Source organism: Lepus europaeus, chromosome 12 (genome assembly GCF_033115175.1).
Source record: "Lepus europaeus isolate LE1 chromosome 12, mLepTim1.pri, whole genome shotgun sequence".
Classification (NCBI taxonomy): Eukaryota; Metazoa; Chordata; class Mammalia; order Lagomorpha; family Leporidae; genus Lepus; species Lepus europaeus.
Window position 1 is genome coordinate 90,971,583 of NC_084838.1, and position 25,884 is coordinate 90,997,466.

The following is a 25,884-nucleotide window of genomic DNA, read 5'->3' on the forward strand; positions in this document are numbered from 1 at the left end:
GTTTTATATGATGCTCTCCTATTCTATTACCAATGCGGTTCTCATAGTTACCTCTGCTGTGGAGGTTTAGGAGACAGTCTGGTGTAAAATCGATAGTGTTCAGACTCATCCTAGCAAGGTCCTCCAGAGCGACATCCTGAAGATACTCCTTAGAGTTGAGGTGACAGTGTTATATAATCTAACAATTGACATGCTATTAAAGCTTATAGTAACTGATAGTTAAAAATGTGTTACAAATTTATATAAACACTCACTATGCACTTTTACAGAGGTTTTATAATCAGGGAAAAATAATTAAAAAAGAAATTTGTTATAAAACCAGCTGTTAGTGAATAGCATCTGTTGAGTTGATAATTAACACTTACTGAAGGCATTATTATTATAAGAAGTTAGCTTTAATAAAAGAAAAGTTCTAAGACATGAGAATTTCAGTATGATTGTATCAAACCGTAATTCAACATGATTAGAAATATTACAGTACTACTCAAGTTATTAAAGGATAAGATTAGTATGATATACTCTTCAAATAACTGTCCGTGTCCATTATGTTTTTCTATCAGCAAATGAAAGAGCACAAACGTTGCTAAGTCAAGCATTCCATTTACAGTACAGTTCTTTTAAAAATGCACATAATAACAAGGGTTAAATACTGAATGTCTTTTTCTGCTACTGAGAAAGGAATGTTCAAGCCAAGAGATTGATGCAAAATCATTTGTATATGAAAAGAAGCTGTATTAGATGCTTGTTTCTCTTAATCCTTATATATGAATGGCGTGGCAAAATTTTGTTGAAATTTTTTGTCATAAAACATCAGTGGACTTGCCACTTGAGACAGATCTTAGCTTGTATGTAAAATACCACCATTATTAATAGAGTTCAAGTATTCCAAATGTAAAGATTTTTTAATTTTATATTAAATGGACATGAGTAATTATTACTTTCTGAAGTTCGCAAGCTGAACGCTCATTCTGCTCAAAACACAGCGAAATGTTGCAGGTTGTATTTCCCAGTAATTTACCGGGTTGTTGGATAAGCTTATTGCACTGTACAAAGATTTCTTCATCTTTGGCATTGTTGGACAGAAGTCATTCACTCCCACTTTCGTAATTGAATTAGAATGAAGGAAGATTATCTGTTGTAATAGGAAAAAAAGAATGGATTAAAATGCCCAGTCGATGTAAAAGGAAGAGACTGTTTATAGTCAGCATTTGTGGATTTATTCATCTATTATTTTACATTGATTTGAATGTATTTTCTTTTAAAATAGATGTACTCGTTTATGCAATTAAATTCTGTATAATGACTCAGACTTGTCTCTTACTCAATAAAATGTTCTGGGAGTGAGGAGTGGCGTGGTATTCATGTAAGGCCAAGAGCATACTCCCTGATCACTTGGACCATTTTCTCTCTCTCACTCTTTCTCTGTTCCACACACACACATACACAGTTATTTGTGTGCCATATTTACAGTAGTACATTCAAAAAGTGTTAGGAATGAGCAGAAGAATGACATTCAACGTTCCAAGAATTAAGCTAGCAATGTGAATATGAAGAAATTGTTAGCTGGCATTTTCTGTGATCAAGGCAAAGAACTGCATTTTTTTAAGTTGTTTTATAGAAAGATATGCCAACATCTTAAATACATAGTTTGTAATATGGCATCAATAGTTGAATGTTTCACTTGCATAAATGGACAAATCACAGTTTTATAGATTTTATAACAGTGAAATTTCTGAGACATAAAAGCAAATGTCAGAATTTTGGCAAATTAAAAACTTGTAGTCTTTAGTTGACAAAACTGGGATATTAGCTCTGTTAGTTCTAGATTCTGTCCAATCATAGCAACTCCAGTTATTGCTAAAATGTTTTAAGTTTGGTGTTCTCCTCTGTCCCATATTAATCTCAGGGACTTTGTGACAGGACACCCACATACACAAGCCATGTTCAGAGAGGTCAAAGCAATGATGTCACCTTGAGATGTGGCTCAGAGGGGTTCAATGAGTGGAATGTGCATGAAGGCAATCTAGAAGAAAAGTGCCCAGCCTTCAGTTTTGTTCTCAGTATGTCTTTTGCTTCTTAGAAGATGAAGATGTTGTACAACAAGGAAAGCATGTGAGCAAAATGGATTGAGATGCAATGATACCAAGTAGAAATTCTCATAAATGAGAATCAGAGAAATTGTGCAAGTTCTAAAATTATGTACAAATTTGTTTTCACTTTCTGTGACCCATCCTAGTGAGTTAAGAGTTGCCATAATAGAAGGAAAGGACCTCTAGTAATGACAAAATGTGAACTCATGATCATGACTTCTGTCACTTGTGTATTCTGGTCTGTGTTTATGAAAGAACATACACTTGTGAACTAACACCACACTCATAGTGAGGATACCTGAATCTTAATCTTTTGCTCTGCCTTGTGAAGTGTTTCTAGAACAAAAAGACAAAAGACCCTGCCCAATCCTACCTCTGTGCTGCTACTCCCACCCCCGGAAACCTGAAACCAGCTGAGCCAGTACCTCTGTGCCATGGCCCCAAAAGTTTCTACAAGAGAAACTGGAAATGGGCATGGGTCCTGGGCTTCCAGGGATGTCTGCATAGAGGCTATTCTTGGAGAACACCTCATGCAGCCTAGAGAGCTGTCATGCTTGCACAGCCCTGCTGCTTGCTTCATGTTTGCTTGAGAAATACTGTGCGTTATGAAAAGCAGAGTGTTAATATCTGTCAAACACAGGATGCTTTACCTGGAGATACTTCAACTCCTGTAATCCTGAAGGGACTTTCTTTAATTTATTGTTTTCCAAGTGTATTTCTCTCACACGTGGTATGTTAGCAAAGCTTCCATTTTCGATGTCTGAGATCCTGTTGTTTCCTAAGCCCAGCCTAAAAATGATATAAAATACATCCCCTGTTACTCAGGTTTGACAATTAGCTGAAAACACCACAGAACCTAGTTAGAATATGTGCCTACCCTGATTTTATGTATGCCCGAAGAAAGGTATCACCTTGCTTTACTTAATGACCTGGTTCAGTATGCAGCAGCTGTCTCCGCTGTCAGAAATTACCTCCGCTACATTCAACCAAAGGGAGATTTGAAAAGCGCCCTCTTCCTCCTCTTGCTTGGTGGGCCAGACACCAGCAAAAGCACTCTCAGGCCCTCCACTCTCCAGGGCCCCAGTGGTGATCTCTGCCTTAGTCGGAAGGACTCACTTCTAAGTTAGTATTTTGGGAACATTTACCTTTGCAGTTCTTTGTATCGCTTGAAATCCTCAAGTTCCACAGTTGAAATTTTATTGTAATCTAAATGGAGCTCCAGTAAAGTTGATGGTAGTTCTGATAAGTAAAGAAAAATGTGTTAGCTCAAGTAAGATCAAACCCCGTTATTTACTTGTCAAGCTTGGGATTGTAGATTTTAGGCAATTGAACTTTGTTGTGGGAAATTTTAACTATACACAAAAATAGGAACTAGTGTTGTAAACCACCATCCTGTTGCCCCAATATCAACAGTTATCAGTTATACAGTTTTTCTCAATCTTATTTTGTCTGCCCCATTTATTTATTGACTTACTTATATTTTTACTTGTTTTTTTTTTTTTTTTTTTCTGGAGTCTTCAAGTCAAATCCCATGTATAGTGTAATTTCTTTTCTTTTTTTTTTTTTTTAAGATTTTATTTATTTGAGAGGTAGAGTTACAAACAGAGAGGAGGGACAGAGAGAAATGTCTTCCATCCACTGGTTCACTCCCCAAATGGCCACAACGGCCAGAGCTGGGCCTGTCTGAAGCCAGGAGCCTGGTACTCCATCTGAATCTCCCATATGAATGCAGGGGCCCAAATACTTGGGCCATCTTCTGCTTTCCTAGGCACATTAGCAGAGAGCTGGATTGGAAGTGGAGCAGCCGGGACTTGAATAGCTGCCCGTATGGAATGTGAGCACCATAGGCAGAGGCTTACCGTGCTATGCTGGCCCCATCGTAGTGTAATTTCACAAGTAAATTCTTTACTTGATGTATCTAACAGATAAGGTCATCCTCTTCTTTTTTTTAATTAAGACATAAGACCATCAATTATCACATCTTACAGAATTAACAGTAATTTTTTATTGGCATCTAATATTCAGATGTCTCAGATATATCCTTTTAAAGCTAATTTGTTCGAGTCCAGGATCCAAATAAACATAATACGTTTGGTTCTTATCTCAAAATCTCTGTTTTTCTACATTGTATGTCTCCTTTTCTTTCCTTCTTTTATTGATTTGTTTCAGATTTTAATTTACTTAAGATACTTGTTTTTGGATCTGGCTGACCATTTCTGTATGACACCACATACCAGGATTCTCTATGCCCTTATCTCTTTTGATCCAGAGGCAGGATCTGATTTAGATGGAGCACCTCTCACCTGGTAGTTTTAACATTTGTGGTTGCCGCTTTCATCCATTCTTCCATTCATTGATTAGGAATTAGAAAATGGTGACTTTTTATTTTGTGGTTCTTCATGGTTTCATTAGCTGAGATTCTCTAAAGAATTTTCCCTCATCAGTTATTTAGTTACTTTGTAACACAGTTTTTGCAGAAAAAGCAACAAAAAGGCTTTATTTCAAGTGAGGAATTGGTGCAATGCCCAGAGGTGATGAATTTTTAAAATTTTTAATAAACATATGGATTTTTATTATTGATAAAGTCAATATGCATAATTCTAGAAATTTTTAGTAGTTTTTGTTTGTTAATTAAGAATCATATCTTCAGTGTTCTAACACCTGGTGGATGCCTTGTGAATATTCCTTCTGTTCTCACACTGCATATTCTGACTCCACCCCTTCCCAGATGAACTGAGGCTGGAAAGAAAGAGACTGAACAGGAGAATCAGTCAAATTTCATTTCCCCACTCCTATATACAAGCTATTATTTGCAACCAAAGGTTCTGGGTAGCTAGCTGGGAAGGGCTTTATTTTTTTCAACTCTTGCTGAAACATTTTCATCCCGTATTAGTGGTAAAGACTGATGGAGAAATTACAATATCTTGTGAAAAACAGTTGTCTTAAGGGTTGAATTTATTTTGAATTTTGTAAATAAGCTGAGAGATTTCTAATGTTTTGAATTCTGACTTGACCTTAACTATATTTCTGGCGTGACTTTATGATCCCTCCAGTATGGGAGACAAAGCCTGTGTCCTCAGAGATCGTATATCCTCATTGAGCAGCTCATCATATATACAAAAAAATCATGCAAGACATAGATGGTGCTGACTGCCAGCCTGTCATAGAGTGGATAGTAGGAAATCAAAGAAACAGAAATCTCTGGAAGATTTTGAAGAACTTGAGGGAACTTTCATGTCCCTAGGATGTGAGGAAAGCAGAGGACAGCACAGGGGAGCAGAGATGTAACTGTTAGCATAAATCTGTGTTAGCATAAATCTGATTTCAGATGGTCCCTCACCAAAGGAATAGGTAGGGAGACACATACTAACTGGCGGGGGAACCCTGAAAGGTCCATGTCATTTCATCTGACTATAGGGGGAATTGCAATGTGCCTGCAGTCAGCTTTCACATTCTAATGAATAAATTATAAGACAAGAACCTTGTGGTAGGCATTTTGGTGCAGCAGGTAAGAGGCCTGCCTCCCAGGTTGGAGTGCTTGAGTTTAGGTCCTGGCTCTGCTTCTGGCTCCAGCTTCCTGCTAATCCACATCCTGAAAGGTAGCAGTGGTAGCCCGAGGACTTGGGTCCCTGCCACCCATGTGAGACCCAGATTGAGATCCAGGCTCCTGGCTTCAACCTGGCCCAGCGCAAGCTATTGCAACCATTTGCAGAATGAAACAGCAGATAGATGATCTCTCTGTCTCCCTCCCAGTCCCAGTCGCTGCCTTTCAAATAAAATGAAAATAAATAAAAATTTTTAAAAAGCATTGTGTCTGACCTCAAAATATATTGAAAAAAAAAGTTTAACTCACCTCTGAATGTCAAAGGAAGTTTGAGAGCCACACCCTGTAACACGAGGTAGGTCAGTGCACCCAGAAAAGCACTTGGCCCTCTGACATTAAGTCTGTGCACACAGAGAACGATCATGCGCTATAGCATACATCTGGTGTCTGCACACAGAGAAAGGCTGGCCCTGGGAGACAGTCGGAAGCAGCAGCCCCACCCCCACCCCCCACATGCTGCCTGACCCCACTCTCTGCCTTTCCTCTTTTCCTTGCCCTGACTTCCTTACTCCATGTCCACTTCCACTATAGGAAAGGGATGTTATGTGTTTAACTGAGTGAGTAGAATTTATAATTTGTTTTTCTAAAAATGAAAGCAGGTAAATGTATATAACATTTTAGGTTTCTTATAGAAAAACAGTTACTCCCTTCAAAACTAAAGGTGGCTTTTTACTTTTTTAGTTTTGAATTAAACTATGGGGATATTGAAAGATTACCACATGACTAATAATCACAACTTTGCTCTTTTTTAAATTTAAGATTTATTTATTTGAAAGAATTGCAGAGAGAGGGAAAGACAGAGATCTTCCATCTGCTGGTTCACTCCCCTCATGGCTGCAACTGCCTGGTCTCCCACGCAGGTGCAGGGCCCAAGCACTTGGGCCATCCTCCACTGCACTCCCGGGCCACAGCAGAGAACTGGACTGGAAGAGGAGCAACCGGGACAGAACCCGGGGTGCCAGTGCCGCAGGTGGAGGATTAGCCTAGTAATCCGCGGCGCCAGCATTGCTCCACTTCCTATACAGCTCTATGCTGTGGCCTGGGAAGGCAGTAGACAATGGCCCAAGGTCTTGGGCCCCTGCACCCGCGTGGGAGGCCCAGAGGAGGCTTCTGGCTCCTGACTTCAGAACAGCTCAGCTCTGGCTCTTGCGGCCATCTGGGGAGTGAGCCAGCAGATGGAAGACCTCTCTCTCACTCACTCTTTTTTTCTTTTGTTTGCTATATAGTTATTTTTTTTTATTTAATAAATGTGAATTTACAAAGTGCAACTTTTGTATTGTCTCACTCACTTTCACTCTCTCACTCTCACTCTCTGTAGCTCTGCCTTTCAAATAAAGGAAGGAAGAATGGAAGGAAGGAGAAAACATGTTGTTAATCATAAGGGTAGTGGAGGGAGAGAGGTGAAGGAGAGCAAGTTTGAAGGAGCTCATCTGAGGTAAGGAAACCATGACTTTGAATATGAGTTCCAAGAAAAGTAGCCTGGCCAGCTAGTTATCATCCAGCAAACTTGAACATTTTACTTGGAAGTGCCATCCTCAGGTCCCATGAAGCCGTCATGATGACAGCAGGGCTCCTCTTGGTAACCAGTGTGTCACAAGGAAATTATTGTGTACCAGGTACACAAACCTGCATGTGGACTCATCAGTCTTCCCAGCACGCCTAGGGACAGAGCCCTTACCCGGCCGGAGCCAGAGCTGCTCAGGCTGGCGTAACGGGCCCTGCCTGGACCTGCAGCGCCACAGGTACACGGCTCTAGCTGTTGCTGCCCTCTTCTCTACCAAATTCACCTCCAGTGTGCTTCACAGAGTATGATACAGATGAGTAAGTGTCAGCAAAGAGAAGGGAGATAGAAAGTTCACTGCTTCTTAATGTTTATTCTCACTGGGGCACAGTAATAGGATTTGATACTGTCAAGAAACAAAATTCACTACATATGTATGAGAGAGAAAATACCAACCAGATGCACTGATGCATGGATCTTTAATTGCAGTGTTGTTTGACAATGTATACTGCACAGTTTACATATGACATGTAATAATCATTGAAGGATAAGTTTTTAAAATATCTGAAATAAATACAAACCTTTCGGAATTGAGGTCAGTTTTGCTTCTGCAATTCTGATATGGAACACTGTCACCCCTTCAAATGCCCCTGGCTCTATGCCGTTGTTTTCAAGAGGGTTTGCGCTCATTTCTGTGGGGAGATGACACGGGTTAGCTCACGAAGGAAACTCGCCGCAGAGACATCCCACAAGCATTTTGAGCAGTATGAGCCACATCATTGAGCTACGTGTCCACTCTGCTGTCAGCCTCAGCAAGTGCGGCTTTGTGCTTTCTAAACTGTAAAATGAATGACATTGTCATCCTTCTCCAGCCTGGAGCATGGAAAAGGCTTACTGTAGTAATAATTGTATCAGAATAAAAAGATCTTCCTTCCTGGATTCAAAATGTGTGTGGTGGAGGGAGTGTTTACAGTAGCAGTTAAGACACCAGTTGGCTCCCATATTGACTGCCTGGGTTTGAGTCAGAGCTAAGGATGCTCCTGCTTCCAGCTTCCTGCTCATGCACAGCTTTGGAGGCAGCAGGAATGGCTCCAGTGACTGGATTGCTGCCACCCACATGGAGGACCTGAATTGAGTTCCTATTTTCCAGCTTCTGCCCCACTGGAACCCTTACAGGCATTTGGGGAGTGAGCCAGCAGATGTGAGTTCTTTCTCTCTCTGCCTCTCAAATGATAAAAAGCTTAAAATTTACACTTTTTAGTGTGCAGTTTGTCTCCTAAACTTATAAATCAGTCAAATTATTTCAGTAGGAAAAATGTAACTTTGACAGGATGCCAGTAAGAGACTGGTAATTGCCAGGCACTTGGTTGAATTAGTGGATAAATGAATGAGAACCCTGGTTAGGAATTTTTGCGTGGCTAATATGGGAAGATGGCATGACTGTATAATAGAAGCTGGGAGGAAAATATGGTGGAGTTCAAATACAACAACAAAAAAAGTTAGCTACAGTCCAAATAGCATCTGAATTAATTTTATACATTTTGAGTAGTTTATAGAATGCATTAAAATTATACAATGCATTAAATTAATTAAGACTAACCCAGATTCTATTAATGTGATTTTCTGACTGGAGGTCAGTTAGGTTTTTCAGAGGCGATTCTTAGTGAATTACAAAAGTCATGTTAAATACTATAAAGTTTATTTGGCATTTTAATTGGTTTGTAAGTGGTTTATCTAGATAAAGATTTTTAAGTTATTGATGACTAAATGTTCTACATCTGCATGTTGATTATAATTTCAAGATGCCCCTTTCATATGGAAAACTTACCCAAAACGTGTAAAGCATTCATTCCTTTGAATGTGTCCTTTTGTATTTTCTTAACTTTATTATCATGAATTCTGAGTTCTGCTAATGATTTGGGAAGGTTAAGTGGTATTTCACTTAGTTGATTGTGGGACAAATAGAGCCTTCGCAACTTTTTTGTGGTTAGAAAGGTTTTTGGATGAATCTTTGTTAGCTTGTTGTTGTTCAGAATCAAAGCCTGGATAAAGCATAAAAAGTTTTACATTAGGAAGTGGATTTGATTTACTGGTATTCTACCATAATTAGTCAGTCATGGAAATCAATGTAATTTATGTCATTTGTGTTCTTGATCACCATGTAAAAAAATTCCCAGACAATCCTAAGCTTGCAAAAAAAAAAAAAAAAATTTACTACTGAGTTGGAATGGTGCAAAGATTTGGTAATTGTTCTTGCACCCTTGGGTTATGCACACATTTATCTTTATATGCACACTCATCTTTTTATCTTTGGGTAGATGATACATTTATGTGGTTGAAGCTTCCACCTCTACCCAGCCATTCCTGGAAGTGAACAACCATATTATCTTTCTCATATCCTAGAATCTTATGTACTCTACAAAATTGTGTTTAGTGCACATCAAATATGTTTGCATGATTTTATCTACTAGCCTCTCCTTTCATGTGTACAGCATTTTCCATTTTGCCCAGAATAGAGGCCTACCTACTATGGAGGGGCCCTTGGCATTCTGTCCCATTTTCAAGTCTTGGGGAGATAATAAAGAATGGATCCTGAGAAACACCTTCTCAGCTCCATGGGTATTTCTCAGGGGAACACCTGTCAGAAGAGATCTAACCCCAGGAATAAAGAGCTTGCATCTGTGCAACTGTACTCTCTCATCAAGTTTTTTGTAACATACCATGCTTGGTGACCAGTGTCTCAGTCGGCTGGAATGTACAAACTAGAACCGAAACTGGCAAGTCCTGGACAAACTGGGACACCTTGGTCATCCTAGTAACTATTTTCATTTTGCAAAATAGACATAGCTTTCTCCTTGCCAGACTTTGTAGAAACAATTTTCAGTGTTTACCAAGGACAATGACAAGTAACTTAGCAGTTTCAGTACCTCTGTATCCCCTCTCCTAATCCAGATCATCTAATTCTGCACGGATCCAGTCTGCAATGATGTTCCCACTGTTTACAGACAGGAAAGGCTCCTTCTTGGTGTTGCTCACAGTGGTGGTCTCTTTTCATGGCGGAGATAGACACACTTGGGCTACAGGGTAAATTCCCTCCATCAACATTAATCTCGCTCTCAGCCCTTAGTACTGCCTTCTCTCACTCTTCTTCCAGATAGATTGCCACTGTTAGATCATGCCCAGTGCTGTCACAGACTGGTAAAGGACACTCCTTTCTGATGATGATACTACCAAAAGCATGCCCCCTTCCTTTAGTTACATTGAAAAATGAGAGGAGATTTAACAAGCTGGTGGATCACAAAGGTGGGGTTGTTAAATCCCCTTGACCTCTTAAGCAAGGAGCTAGCTGGCTGTGCTCTCACTGTTGGTTTCTACATGAACATTACCCAAGTGGCCGTCCCAAGACGTAAATTCATTATTAACACACAGTGTTGTCATACATAAAGACAGAGGTGAGAAAAGTATAGCTTCTGAGTGTGTCCCAGGACCTCACGCACTCTCTACTTGTGTTGTCCTCTATATGAGAGCCTGAACATGAACCAGCAACTGGAATATAACATGGAGAATTGGGAAATGTCTAAACATTTTTGATCTCCTTAAAGAAGGTATCTGATAATTATCATAAATAAGTGTTTTGTAAATATCTCCCCAATGCAAGTATAAAGCAACTACTTTATGGGGGAGTGGGTGTTGTTGTGGTATAGTTTGTTAGGCTGCCACTTGCAATGCTAGAATCCCATATCAGAGCCGCCCCATTTCCAATCCAGCTCCGTGCTAACGTCAGTAGAAGGTAGCCCAAAGTACTTTACCCCCGACCACCTATGTTAAAGACTAGGATGGAGTTCCTGGATTCCATCTTTGGCCTGCCCCAGACCTGGCTGTTGACAGCCGTTTGAAGATGAGCAAGAGTTCCCTTTCCAGTGGGTGGAAGATCTCCCTCTCTCTGTGTTAGTTTGCCTTTCTCTTTGTTACTTTGCCTTTAAAGTAAACAAATAAACTTTTTTTAAATGCTTTGTGGGGTAAGCCTTTTGCCCAGCAATGACGATGCCAGTTAAGATGCTTGCATTTGGGTTCAATTCCAGGTCTGCTCATGTTTTCAGCTCCCTGCTAATGTGCACCTCGCGAGTCAGAAATGATGGCTCAAGTAATTGGGTTCTTGCCACCCACATTGGAGAGCTGGGTTGAGTTCCTGGCTCCCAACTTTGCCTAGCTGTTGTGCTCATTTGGAGAGTACATCAATAGACAGGAGCTCTTGAACTCTCTCTGCCTCTCAAATTTTTAAAACATTTAATTTCGCATTGGTATGTTGAGTAAAACTGCTAGTACCAACTCAGCAGTAAACTGGTTGTTAATGGGGTCCTTATACCAGCCTGGTAGTAACACTGGTTATCAGTGAGACCCTACTCTTGCTGAACACCTTGCATGCACTCAGTCTTAACTATTGTCAATTCCAGGCTTTTGACACCCCTCTTAGACCTAAGGAAGGTGAGGCCTCTTCCCAGGGTTAAGCTCATAGGGGAGCAGAGGTCTCAGCCAGGGCTATCTGGCTCTCAAACACTCACCCCTAAACACAGTGTTGTATAAAAGAAAATCAAGGAGGGGACCACCATTGTGGTGCAGTGGGTTAAACTGCTGTTCATAATGTTGGCATCCCCTATCAGTACCAGTTTGCATCCCAGCTACTCAGCTTCCAATCCAGCTTCTAATGCACCTGGAAAGGCAGTGAAAGATGTCCCAAATACTTAGGCCTACGCCACCCTTGTGGGAGACCTGAATGGAGTTCCAGGCTCCTGGCTTCAGCCTAGGCCAGTCCTGGCTGTTGCAACCATTTGGAGAGTAAACCAGCAGATGAACGATCAATCAACATTGTGTGTGTGTGTGTGTGTATGTCTCTCTCTCTTACTATGTCTTTCAAAAAAGTAAATTTAGAAAAGGGGGAGGGGGCGGCTAGGAAAACTTCTGATGCCATTTAGAGTCTCATTTCCAGTGGATAAATGATTCCCTCTGGACTGTCCCTAGAGCGCTAAAATGTAATTAAAAGCTTCATGGCTCTGGTGTTAATGGGGAGATGAGCTATTACTCTGGTTACTAAGGGTTGAAGAGTTGGTAAAGGCATTTCTAGGCTACATTTCCAACTTCTGCTTGGACACTAATCTTGCTCTTCCCTAAAACTTCAATGTTTGAAGTCACTGGGATGGACTGGGTGGATCCATGGTGGAATCCATTGTGTTGTTTCTGATTGTCTTAATATTTAAGTGAGGCCTGTTATAAAATAAATCTATGCCCTTAAGTTGCTCATTTTTAAACATGTACGGAAGTTATGTTCCATATGGCTCCTTCCTGAATCTGAGCTATGTGTGCAGTGTGGAGGGAAGGGGACAGATAATACAGCACGAAGGCCAGGCTCTGCAGGGAGGCTGCTGTGCAGACTTGATGTAGAGACATAGCATCCCTTAGTGTGACTTGCATGTGATCAGTGTGCATGTACTCAGCCCCAGGATGATGGGGAGGCAGGGTGACCTCACACCTCTCAGATGGAGGATCACTTTCTGATGCTGCCCGAGACAGACACAGCAGGCCTGCAAGGTGGAAGGGCTGACATAGTGAAAGTGTTTCCTCCCTTCTCAACTGTAAAACCTCAAGGTGACAGACTATGCATTTGTTTTCTCCAGCACAGGGAAGACAGCCTAGGAGTGGCCTCCCTCCCTCCAGGACAGTGCAGAGCAGAGCCATTCTATAGACACACAGCTGGCCCAGCGAGGCAGTAGTGGTGCTTAGGCAGGAGATGCCTCCACAGCTGCAGCCATGCGAGGTCCCATTGCCTCCAAACCCAGTCTCAGATGAAGTCAGACACTTTACGTACTGAGATTTCAAAGACTCAACGTGTTAAGAAATAATACCCTTTTGAATCATAAAAACATTAAAATGATATTAATAAACATAATGAGGAAAGACGTATTCCTCCTTCTGTCCAGGACAGAACCTATACGCATATCTATTCTTTTTTTTTTTTTTTTTTTTTTAGAGAGAGAGAAAGGGCTTCCTTCCATTGGTTCACTCCCCAAATGGCTGCCACGACTGGCGCTGTGCCGATCCAAAGCCAGGAGCCAGGCAGTTCCTCCTGGTCTCCGACGGGGGTGCAGGGGCCCAAGTACCCAGGCCATCCTCTGTTGCCTTCCCAGGCCACAGCAGAGAGCTGGACTGGAAGAGGAGCAACCGGAACTAGAACCCGGCATCCATATGGGATGCTGGCGCCACAGGTGGAGGATTAGCCAAGTGAGCCACGTTGCCGGCCCCCACATATTTAATCTATATGGAATCCTAAGGCACAGATTTCTCACACTCTGTACCAGGGACCCTTGTAGAGAGCTGTTCTCATGTTGGTTTTCATGCATGTGACCCTTACCACCTGAATGGATTGTGGCAGGCTTATTTAAGGGCTAGTAAGGTGTAGCCCATTGCCTTTCACCCAGCTGTTAGCTATAAGCATTAGTTGAATTATGTCATTAATTGAATTAAACCTATAGTTTTTAAATGATGAGAAAATCCTGCTGACTATTTTGTCAGATACATAAAATGAGGACTAATGCAGAATAAGTAATCATTTTAGCAGGGATAAAGATTTTCACATAACTATTTTAAAATATGAGCATTTATTCTTACATAGAGTGAAGTGAGTCCCTTGAAGTCGTTTTCTTTGATTTCCTTAATTTTATTGTTTTGAAGGTCAACCATTCGAGTATCAAACGGAATGTTGCTTGGGACTGAAGTCAAACCTGAGAAATAAACACACATGTTATGTGCTAGAGAATCATGCTAAGGCAAAATCACAAGTGTGCTAGAAAGGTGCTTTTTTTCTTTTTAGTTTGAGTCTGCAGTTATCAAAAAGTAGCAGTTGACTTAACTGTTACAATAGGTAAGAAAATCATTGGTTTTTGGAAAGGCCTCGGGGTCTTTTCAGGTAACCTGTTTATTGGATCTGGCTGTCATCATAGCTGCTCATAAAAGAGGTAACCAGGGTGAATTACTGTGAGGTGAGGAGTAAGGCACTGCTTCTGCTGTGCACTTTGGCCTACAGAATGTTACTGGGTTTTTGTTTTTTTTTTTGAAAGTTTTTGTGCTACAGTAGTGAGAAATTGGAATATGTGGTTCTTAGTCATTTTAGCAAGCCTTAATATGTAAAAACAGTTCTTCAGAAATGGATAAATTAGATTATTTGCATGTATATTATCAAAAATTTTACCCATTTTCTTTAGTCAACTCCTCTAGTCTAAATTCTTTGATTTATAGTAATTATTTTAGTATCTAAGTTTGAGGTCTGCCTATCACCCTCAGCATCAGTTCAAGATCGTAGAGATGTAACTGAAGCACAGGTCACTGTTCCTCTTACAGGTGCAACAGTACCTTTCCTTTCCTTTTTCTCAGAAGTAGGGCTGCTTGCTTCGTGTCTGTGTTGACGCTTGAACGCTAAATGACTGCAGGACAAACTTTTTTCTCCCTTGGGTTGAAAGCAGTGAGCAGGAAGTTGTCAGGAGAGGGTGATATGACTCCTACTTCCTGCTCACTGTTGGTTCTCCCTGCAGCAGGTGTGTATTAGGAGCCTGCAGCCTTCTTATTTTTCCCAGTATTTCATTATGAAAATGTTCAGAAAGTGGTAAGAATATTGTAGTGAACACTGAGATTCTCAGAGCTGGCTTTCTACGTTGGCACTTTATGTGATAGTCCTTCCTTTGGTGGTTCTTTATCGTTTTAAGGGCAGGCTGTAGAAACGAACGTACTTTTGATAGGAGTATCTTCACTCCTGAAGGGCAGTCATGCATTTAATCACCTCAGATTGAAGAACAGAATATCCACTTATCCTAAATTTCAACATTCTGCTCTACAAGCCCTGTGTACTTTCTTCTGCACTTGCATGTATGGAGAGGAAAGTACCTATGTCACTGTTTGAAGAAACTGAAACATAGATAGGGAGAGGAAAGAGGGTAACTGAAGTTATCGAAGTATGTCAGTTTTGCTCATGAGAATAGATTAATTTTGTCATATTTATAAAAATGGGTAATTTTGGTTTCAGAAAATGAAGAGGAAGTTATGGGGAAGGGAAAGAATCCTCCTTGTAACACAGGCTTTGACCAATGCATTCCTCCCACCTGCCCCTGATGACTTTGAAACCCTGGGGAAAAAATCTCATTTCCTGAGGCAGGAACAGAGGCAAACCAGCCCTTTTTGGTCTTGTCTAGGGGAGGTGGTGTGCACATCTGCTCAGATGGGCTCTGGAAGTATCCCTCCGGGCCATCAGCCTCTGAGTGGAAGCTAAAGCCAGGTCTCAGCTTTCACAGTGGCACTGGTCTCAGCGTCCCCTGTTTGGACATATCTGGGCACAGCTCTGAATGTGCACTCCCCCCCACTCCCACGCAGCATGTGAGACATTCTCCAATGCTCCCTCATTAGAAGAATTAGAAACAAAATGCACTCAGCAGGGAATTTTTAATTTAAAAGAGAATTTAATTGAACCATCTCTTTTCTAGGCAATGTTGTTGTTGTTGTTGTTTTTAAGATTTATTGATTTTATTTGAAGGCCAGAGTTACAGAGAGAGGAAGATAGAGAGACCACCCAAATGGCTGCAGAAGCCAGGAGCTGCTTCCATGATTCCCACCTGGGTACAGAGGACCAAGGTCTTGGACCTTCCTCTGCTTTTTTCCCAGGTGCATTATCAGAGAGCTGGATCAGAAATATAGCAGCCAGGAAATGAACCGGTGCCCATATGGGATGACAGCACTGCAAGTGGTCCCTTAACCCACTATACCACAGCAGCGGCCCCACTTCTCTAGACAATTCTAAACCCAAGTCATTCAAAAGAAATAGAGCATTATCTTTAAAGTGTCTAGGTTAAAGATTTCATAAACTCTATAACCCATTTCATTGTCTGAACAGGCAATGGAATTCTACTAGAAAGTACAATCTCAACCTGCTAACACACTATAATGAAACTGCAGCAAAACCCATTTTCTTTGAAGGAAATTAAAATGTAGCATTTTGGTTCAATTTAAGAAGGGAAAGAAATGGTCCAGAGATAATATTCCCATTGTTTTTCTCAGATTTTCTGGATTTTAAAAATAAGTTTGGATATACTTACAGTTTGCTATCTTCATCTAAAATTTTAAATGAAAAATTCTGCCAGTAATGAGATGATTTTTGCAATTTCAGTGAGGACTTTTTCTATCCTTTTAATTAGTGAGAATAACATTGTTTCTCAGAAAACAAAAACAATAGAAAGTTGATTTATATTCCCTACCTAGATCAGAACAGTGCACAACTCGTGAATAGCATTGGCATCCAAATGGGCACGTTGGAAACAGATCGAATGGGAAAAATGGGTTGACTGTCTCTTTGGTTGGAAACACAGAGTTGTCATCATCATCGTCGTCATCGTCATCCATGTCTTCCATGTCCTTCAGCATCATATTTTTCAGGGTCAGATGTGAAGGGCTGAGGAGAGGTTTGGCAGAGCACAGAGCAGCCAGGAGCAGCAGGAGTACGCTTTCCTTCATGGTGACTTGTGTGGAGAGTCAGCCTAGGACCAGGCAAACATGGAGTACTCAAAAGAGGTTGAATAGATACAGTGCCTGCATCTGGCAGAGTGATGAAAAGGCATTCCTATCCATTGCTAGGTAGTTTACAGCAAATTTATAACACATTTTGGAAACCAAAATGCATAGGGAGTTTTAAAAATCTGTTTTTCATTCAATAATTCTACTTTTTATAATCTAATTCCAGGAAATAATTCTAAAGTGCACTGAGATGCAGAATTAATAGCAAAGAAAAGCTTAAAAACAATTCTGCTGGTTAAAGGGAAATAGTAAAATAAAATAGGGTATATTTATTCCACCAAATAGTTTAGAACCCACAAAATGCTTATAAATATATTTTAAAATCTCAAATACTGTGAAATCAAAAAGGAAACATAAATCCATACATACTATACTTATAAACCCTTAAATAAGCAAACGAAAATAGGCACAGATATACCTAATTGATGATATGGTTCTGATGGTAGAACCACAGATAATGTTTGTCTTAATTCATTTTTTATAATGACAAACAAATACTGCTTTTAATTATAAAACTAATAAATGTTTTTTAAAAAGAAAAGCAGATTATCATACCTAACTCACTAGTCCCAAAATGTTTCCATAATCTTAATATCCACATCCTTTGGACAGCATCTGCAAGTTTTCCTTAACTGGTTTCTCTTCCCAGCTTCGCTCTCGTCATGGTCAGTTTTTCCACAATGTCATTAGGATATTTTTCGTTCTAATCTATTCCATTGCCTAATACCTGATCCAAACCATCTGATGTCTAGACGATTCCTTTTTTGTTCGTCTTTCCACTGAATTTGTGTGTGTGTTTGTTTTTCTTTTGTTTTTGTTGGGGGCCAGGTTGTTTTCAGATGCATTTTCAAAGCTTGCACAAAGCAGACACAGGGGAATGAGAGCCTTCAGAGCATAGGTCTGTGGCCCTCTGCTAGCTAATATTCCCACAGGTGTGTTTACATATCAGAGCTTTGTAACTGCCACCCATGAAACTTGTATGTTCTTAGAAATTGTCAAAAACATGGAATCATCCAAAATAGGTATAACCCAGGAATGCCTGTTGGTGAGCCCAAGTCCTAGTGGGCACCACAAACTCGGCCCCAGCAGAGGTCTTCACGGATGTCTCTCAGCCCTGGTCCCCTAGCCACCTGCCAGGCCGGTGCTGCGATAGCACCCGCAGCCAAGGCCAGATCAGCCTCAGGAAGACCCAGAAGTCTGTTTTTCCATCTCCCTACAGAATTGCTTTTTCTTTGGATTTAAGAATCAGAAGTGAACTGTTTAACTTATTAGAATATTCACTTGCAAATAGTGTGTCTTTTACTTATCAAAAGAGGGTTAGAAAATCCTATCATGAGGTGTTAACCTAATCATTACATTATTTAATTCTTTATGTGCTCTGAAAATACAAATGGTGGCATGACTATTTGCCCACTAGGTAGCTGGATAGCACCAGCCACATGTTTGTGGTGTTCCTGTGATAATCCACATTCAGTTGCCAGGGAACAGAGGGTAGGACAAATTAAAGATGGCAAAAAACTTCTGTATTTTAGTAATCCTATCCTGGATCCCTCTTTGAAGTCAATCCTATGCTCCTGTTGGTAATATTTTGTGGAAACATTAGTTGAAAGCTTCTTCCAGACTTGTATCTCAGAGAAAATGGACACAAATGAGCCTTGGTGGCTCATCCAGGATCATCAATGCAGCCGGTGTGGAGGCAGCACCCAGATCTCTGTGTCCCAGTTCCCTGCCTGTGCTACCTGCTGTTGCAGCCCAGTTCTGTTGTCCAGAGAGCTCGAATCTCTCAGACACTGTCATGCCTTCTCACCTAATGGTCCACCAATGTCTGTGTTGTACACATCTGTATGGAAGGGGCACCATCTAGCTCAGATCAGGAAGGCAGAGAGGGGACTTCGTGGTCAGGATTGTCCAGTGCAGAGCGAGAGATTTTGCTGGCCACAAAGATCCTGTGGCTTCTGTTGAGCAGCGCTGGTGAGAAATCACCGGCTTAGCAATCGCTGTCTTACTGCCCTCAGTCAGGTTGGTCTCCTGTATTCCTTAGTTCCTGGGAATAGAGACCACCTGGGCTTCATTCCTTCTGCCCATCGTCCCTGTCTCTTCTTTTTGGCCACCTGCCTGACTTGACCCATGATGGTTTTGACCTCATTCTGGGTGGTTCCTGGCTGCCTTGTGCTTTGTTCCCAACTGTGCCTCAGTCTCCAAAATACTCATTCCCCAGGAAATCAGCTTGGTTCACAAAGCTTGTTATTACTTCAGATTTATCTGTCTTTTAGGGCAAAGCTTCTCTTGACCTTGTCTGACCTCAGCAATGAGGGTCTGTCTCTGGCTTTGCTGGAGGTTACTGGAGTGATTCATGGAGTGCTTGTCAGACACCATTATCCCCAGGCACATGTCAGGATGCCGCCTGGGCAGAGGGGAGCAAGTATCCCCTGCCCCTCTCTCCTACACCTCCCCTCTTAGGAAATAAAAACCCAGTGCCTCCTCAGCTGCTCCAAGGGAGTATTGTGAAATTAACATGTGAATGTCAGGTCATTAATAGAATCACATAAATGACCTACATTAGTACATAAGAACAACAAATAGGCAGTGTCAGCTTTATACACTGATGGAGTAGAGGAGAAGGGAAGGATGTCTAACACTACATGTGGGCAGAGCTCTGAAATTAAAGTTCATTACTTTGTGTATCTTCTCAGACTCTCAGTTTACTGTTGAGATCTGTAGAATTAAAGAAGTCTGTGAGCCTGCATGACAGGGCAGATGTTTAAACAGAATGTGCAGACTTAGGGAGAGGGACAGTGGGATTATGACTGAAGTATCTTTTTTTCTCCTGCATAGTTTTTTTTTAAAAAAATATTTATGTATTTATTTATTTGAAAGGCAAAGTTACAGAGAGGCAGAGAGAGAAAAAAGTCTTCCATCCACTGCTTCACTCCCTAAATGGCCATAACAGCTGGAGCTGGGTCTATCTGAAGCCAGGAGCTTCTTCCAGGTCCCCCACATGGGTGCAGGGGCCCAAGGACTTGGGCTGTCCTCTGCTGCTTTTCCAGGCCAAAACAGAGAGTTGGATTGGAAGTGGGGCAGCCGGGACTTGAACCAACACCCATATGGGATGCCAGCACTGTAGGCTGTGGCTTTACCCACTACACCACAGTGTCGGCCCTTATCCTGCATAGTTTTTGATTATGTTGCTTTTAATGTATTTTAAGTATCAGTCTGCCAGCAAGATCATCCTTGCCTTGGTCCTGAATGTATGTTTGCTTTCCCTGTCCTTCTGTAGCGTCAGACTTAGCATAGGCGGTACCCACTGTTCTGATCTGTTACCTTCAAAGGCAAAGCAAAAACACCTACCTGGGAAATTGTTTGGGGTTCATGGTCTCTTGAGGCCTGGCCCCATTTGTTCTGGTCTATAGAAGATGAAGTTTCTATAGTTGACTGGTTGTTTAAGTGTTTCTCACAGAAACTTTGAGCTGTGTGGACTTTAGGTTGCCAGTCTAGACCAGAAAAAGCTATTTAGCACATAATACAACTGAAATATAGAACTAAGAAAACTATGAAACTTTAACATATTCCTCTTGTTACACATATATTTTTTAGAGTTCCACATGGGGTGCCAAGGACATTTCTTGGTTTTCCTTGAGGCCTGGCAGCGTGTGTGGGGGCTGCCTCACTCAAGTGCATGCCATGGGCTGATGGCCCAGATCTACCACCGCCAACATCCCCCTGGCCCCCCTCTTCCCATGGCCAGGTAACTCAGCAGACTCAGAAGACTCCGCTGTGGCTTCAGGTTCCGAAGGAGGAGCAGAAGGGAAGCTGAGAGTACAACGGGAAGGCACCCAGGGCAGACAAGGAAGAGTGGGCCCAGGTGGACTGGCTTCTCTACCTCCTGCCTCTGGGTACTGACCAGCCCACCTCTTTCTTAGACCGAGTTTCATGAGATCCTCTCTGCCTTTACTCAAAATCAAAGTAGAATGAAAATATGAATTTAGACTTCTGCCTGCTAGCCTTAGATAGTAGCGCTGTCTACAGTAGTGGGGACCACGTCCATGGCTGTTGATTGAGGCAGCCACTTCTGCATGAGTTGTTTTGCTCTTCTCTGCCAAGTGAAAGGTAAGAAGTGGAGACCTATGGAAATAGGGAATGTCATGTAGAGGAAGCTCCTCCAGGTCATGAGCGTTCCAGAATATCCTAGATCAGGGAGCACGTCGACTTTGCACAGTGAAGGACTCCTAGGGAGCACCTTGAGGCAGTCTGAGCCTTGGGAAAGGCTTTGACACAGAGACCAACAATGTCTTCTGGCAAATTCTTTTTGCTGTGCTATTCTGTCTTCTGTCAGCCATATAAAGTTAATCTTTTGAATTCGCTCATCCTGGCTTCTTGCAAAGAAAACTCAGACAACCCTGACTGCATGAGGAATTCACCATTTACATCTGCTGAGGGTGCTGAGTCTCCCACAGCCTTGATCAGTGCAAGTGACTACAGGTCCTGCCCTCTCCCTGTTCCTGCTGTAGAGTTGTTCACCAACAGAGAGACACTGGAATGGCCAGAAGGAAGCAAGGGGAGCAGTGCTTTTTCATGTTATTCAGGAAGAAGGTGCAGAGTATGCTCACTTAAAGTGATACAGCTTTTAGTTTTTGAAATTTTGAGTGTGTTAATATGGTTTGAACTCTGTTTTATTAGCCTTGACAGCCCTCACGTTATGCTATTTTTAAAACTGTAAAAAATATTTATGTCTTGGTCTCAGGAAGACTCGATATTTTCCAGATTTAGACGAGTTTCGCCAGTGGTTTCTACCCTGGAAAGCTTTGGATTTGGTTTCAGGTTTCTCTTCACCAGATTGCTATTTGGAATGCAGTGCTGCTGCTGTTCCTAATAAATCAGAGCGGCTCAGAGCTGGGAGATACCTGCAGGGCTTTCCTCCCAGGGCCGCCTGCCTACAGACAAGGCGCCGAGACATGGGACATGCAGAACTCCCAGGCCGACCTCCTCCTTGTGTATTTTAATCTCAGAGTTACTTCCGGAGTGTAAACAAACTTTCCTCTGGAAAAGGCAGAAGGTTTGGCCAGTTTCTCAGAGTTTGTAATAGGACTGGAAATATAGCTAAATAGTATATAAGCTTCCTTTTTACCACTTAGCTGGTCCACAAGCTCGGAATGGAAAATTTGTCTAAGGAAATGGTATTTCCTCTCAGACACTTACTAAGTAAATAAGTCACTGTACTTTTAAATCCCACATTTAAAGATTTGCTGGGCAACTTTTCTCCTTTGCATAAACATTTCTTTCTGTTCATAAGGCCAGTGGTAGCTACCATATAAATGTGTCAGCATGCTTTATACATCTCACAGCAGGAATCCAAACTAAATTCAGCTATAATCAAAGCATAGCCTTGTAAGCTAACAAAGATCTAACATGCATGTGGACACTTTTTCATGGTACCATTTGTTCTTGAATATTGATACTTTTAAAGAAAACACTCTTCTCAAAGAAATAATTAATTTTACCTAGAGGTACAATTGCACTCTGATTAAAGAACTTCTGGCTGTCTTTCCTTTTATACCAATTTTTATATTTGATCATGTTTTTTAGTATGTCTAGCAACCTAGCTGCTGTCTTAAAAACAAAAACCTCCCATTTTTCTGATGTTTCCTGCAGTGCCTTAAGACTTACGCTTATTAAGTCTGTTTTGCCTCACACTTCAGATGAGGTACCAGAATACTCATTTTAAGGTAGCACTCAGTTGTAACAGAAGCTGGCCCCTCCTCCTCTGTACCCCTGCAGTGTTGCCTAATGCCAAAAACAAACATCTAGATGCTTTCACAGGGGTGTAGACTGTGATTTCTTTTCCCTCCTTTTTTTCTTAACAACTCTGTGATTCTTGTAGAATTAAAAAAAAAAAAACTTTAGAGATACAAACCCCCTCAGGTTCTTTGTGACTCAGTCTCTACCCCATGTGGCCAGGGTTTCTTGGCTGCCACACCTCTAAGTAGTTAACATGGTGGAATGCTGTGCTCTACATTGAATTCATTCTTCAATTTGTTTCAATCCAGGTTTAATCAAACATTTACTTTGGGTTGAGGGAAGACAAATGAATCCTTGAGCATGTTAAATTCTATGGAGTTGTGGACAGAAATCTCTAATATAGAGCTACTTAAACTATTGCTGATAAGTACTCTTTCTTGGCATTCTGAGAATTTCTATCCTGAGCTCTTTCTTGGAATTATGAGGATTTCTGTCCTAACTATCCAGTACCATTTTATTACATAAGAATAAGGAATACATTTATTGAGGGAAAATATGGATATTCAAATGTGTAAGTAAAAATTACATTTGAATTATTCACATTTTTATATTACATTTGAAATGTTTTATACTTTGAAAGAAATATTTACTGTTTTATTTAGTTTATCTGTAATATCCCTAAACTTCACTACCATTAATTATTAATGTTATTTTCCTAGAAGGACTTATTGAAATGTTTATTTAAATGATTTTCTAAAATAAGTCAGCTTAACATTTATGGTAAAGCATATTGACAGGTTTTCACTTAGTTATAAATAGTCATAATTGTATTTCAAATAAATCAATTATGCATAAACTAGATTAATTTTGAGCACAAAGTTAGGTTTGTGTTAAAAGTGCTGATTTTTAAGAAATCAGAGATAAGCTTTAAATGTTAATATTATTTACAAACATTTACTAGTAACATTAATGTCTCCTTAGCATTTACTATAAAGTAATTATACATGTAAGGCAGACATGAAAACATACCTTGTTGAAAGAGAGTAGTCCTCTTGAAAGTAGAACTTACCCACCATGTACTACTCGTCTTAATATAAATGTTCCCAGGTACTGCTTAGGCAGCAGAGATGAGAAGGTGTTGCATTTAAAAGAAAAAGCGCCCTGCAGCACAGCCTGGTGTGCTGCACCCTGGGTGATGCTGGAGTAAACTGCTGCCACAGATTAGTCCATGTTAGGACTGAGCAGTGAGATTAAAACTCGTTACTGCTCATATGTTTTCCATCACTGTCTGTATCAGAGCCAAGACTTCTAGCTACACTCTAGACGTCTACTGGAAGATTCTAAAAAAAAAGGGGGGGAGGTGGGAGAGTTTAATAATGCATGGCAACCAGCCATTGAAAGTGCAGTCAGAGTCACTCAAGAAATACCTGATTTGAAAAAATACATAGGAAATTCTTAAGTGAATGAAGGCTTGTGAATTACAACTTTAAAAATCAGACACCCAATATAGACTAGTAAAACATTTCTCAATCTCAGTATTGAGTGCCAACATAATTGAGGTATAAACCCAAGCTCCAGAGGAACCTGAGCAAGGAGCCGTTCTCTTGTTTTCTGCTAATGACTGGAGCTATTACATTAAGCATATTTCTCAAGACTTTTTTTTAAAAAAGCCTTTGGCAATAGAGGGCTATTAGCCAGCCACAGGCATTTTGGGGAAACGGCAGACCAGGCCCTGTGGCTGCTGGCTGGCCTAAAAAGTGTGATATGAGACAGCTGCATGTGTCTAGGTGACTCCCTAGGACTCATCTAGCCACCCTCCCTCTGTAAGAGCGTATCAGGTGTGACAGTGCTGGTGATGATTTGAGAGCAGGAAGGTGCCATGCTCGGAAGAAAATCCATATTTGTTCCAACTTCTCTACCCACCCCGAGAGATTGCCCAGGTCCTGCATCGGCTAAGACATGCTTCAAGAGAGAGTTTTCTAACTCTAGTGACACTCGCTGGTGTAGGTGACCTGTGCACCACTAGATTGCTGTGTGAATTTGGATGCCTGCCTGTTTGTGAAGACCTCTTCCAGTGGGTTAGCAGAACTTCTTTCTTGTCAAAGAATCTGAAGACCCGTGTTCCCATTCTCAAGAAATGGCCGCAATACTGAAGTGAGCCAGCTGTAGTCATGGAGGAATGTGCGGAGCAGGCAGTTGTATCTATTCCCCCCTCACTAAAATAAACTCAGCCCCGCATCTGTATTCTGGCCCTCAGAAGGCCAGCCCTAAGCGTAGCTCAGGACCTACTTCACCCCCACTGACCTGGGGATGGCAGCCATCCTGATTGGGGTAGAGTGCTCACATACTGTTTGTGCAATTATGTTTTACTTGCAAATTTATCTGTTAACTTGATGAATTGAAACATCATGAAAGTATGAAGTGGATCTTACTCATCTTTGTATCCAGGGCATCCAACGTCAGCCCGAATTCCATCCTAGCTTAGTCATAAACAGGAAGCTTTGAGTAAAATCCAATGTGTGCTGCACAATGTGTTGTTTTGTTTTTAACTTTTTATTGAAGAGTCTATTACAGAATAAAACATCATAATAGTACAGCCTAATTACACACTGGTTCTTGGTCCAGAAATCCCAGCTCTCCTGACTCTCTCCTCATCCCCCAGAAAGCCACTGCCTGACATCAACCCCCTAGATTATTTCCTAGACTTTGTGTAAATAGAATCATACTTGATATTCTCTCTTGTATCTGGCTTTTTCATTCAGCATTGTATTTTGAGACCCATCCATGCCATTGTGGTCAGCAGTAGTTCGTTCTCGTTACTGTATTGTATTCCATTGTAGGAGTATGCCACAAATTGTTTATAAATTCAACAAAGTTAAATTCCTTTTGAAGAGCTGCTATGAACATTTTTATTTATATTTTGGGATCATATATGTGCATTTTTGTGCTATAGTTAAAAATTAAGAAATTTCAACTTCCCTTAAAAAATCAAGTTGCCAATGCATGGTTCCTGTTTTTGCATGACAACATTCTCTGGAACGGAGCCGGTTCCTCTCCAGGGGACTTACATTTTCCATTTGACGCTGACACAATATGTCCACATCATCACCCACCTGAGACCATTCCCCTCAGTCACACTGCATGCCCCTTCTGGGCAGGGATTTGCCACCCATGTCTAGAGAGATAGGAGCGGCCCCTGTAAGATTTTGCTCCTGAGGTTTTAAAGCTATTTTCTCTTGCTGAGGACCGAAGCTCGTCTTCTGAAATCTTTGGTCAGAGTCTTAGGGAAGGAGTGTGATGCTAGAGGGTTGGCATTGTAGTTTATCTTCTCTATACAAATGGCA

The 25,884-nt window shown here is 41.1% G+C and overlaps 2 protein-coding genes across 3 annotated transcripts in view; one reads left to right on the top strand and one right to left on the bottom strand.

Annotated features, from left to right (window-relative positions):
• The window catches only part of CENPP (centromere protein P), a 257,893-nt gene that overhangs the window by 126,097 nt on the left and 105,912 nt on the right, over nt 1-25,884 (top strand). The gene's annotated exons all lie outside the window — the stretch shown is intronic.
• ASPN (asporin) lies at nt 628-23,855 on the bottom strand. 2 transcript variants are annotated; one of them, XM_062208492.1, is made up of 9 exons: nt 23,570-23,855; nt 20,153-20,295; nt 16,489-16,767; nt 13,859-13,971; nt 9,024-9,237; nt 7,777-7,887; nt 3,236-3,329; nt 2,741-2,879; nt 628-1,132 (listed from the first exon to the last, which is right to left on the bottom strand). In XM_062208492.1, the coding sequence occupies exons 3-9, from the start codon at nt 16,742-16,744 to the stop codon at nt 935-937; spliced, it is 1,125 nt and encodes a 374-aa protein (XP_062064476.1). In that variant the 5' UTR covers nt 16,745-16,767; nt 20,153-20,295; nt 23,570-23,855; the 3' UTR covers nt 628-934. The 2 variants fall into 2 exon arrangements, with proteins under 2 accessions (XP_062064476.1, XP_062064475.1); XM_062208491.1 differs by lacking the exon at nt 20,153-20,295 and having other exon boundaries at nt 23,570-23,854.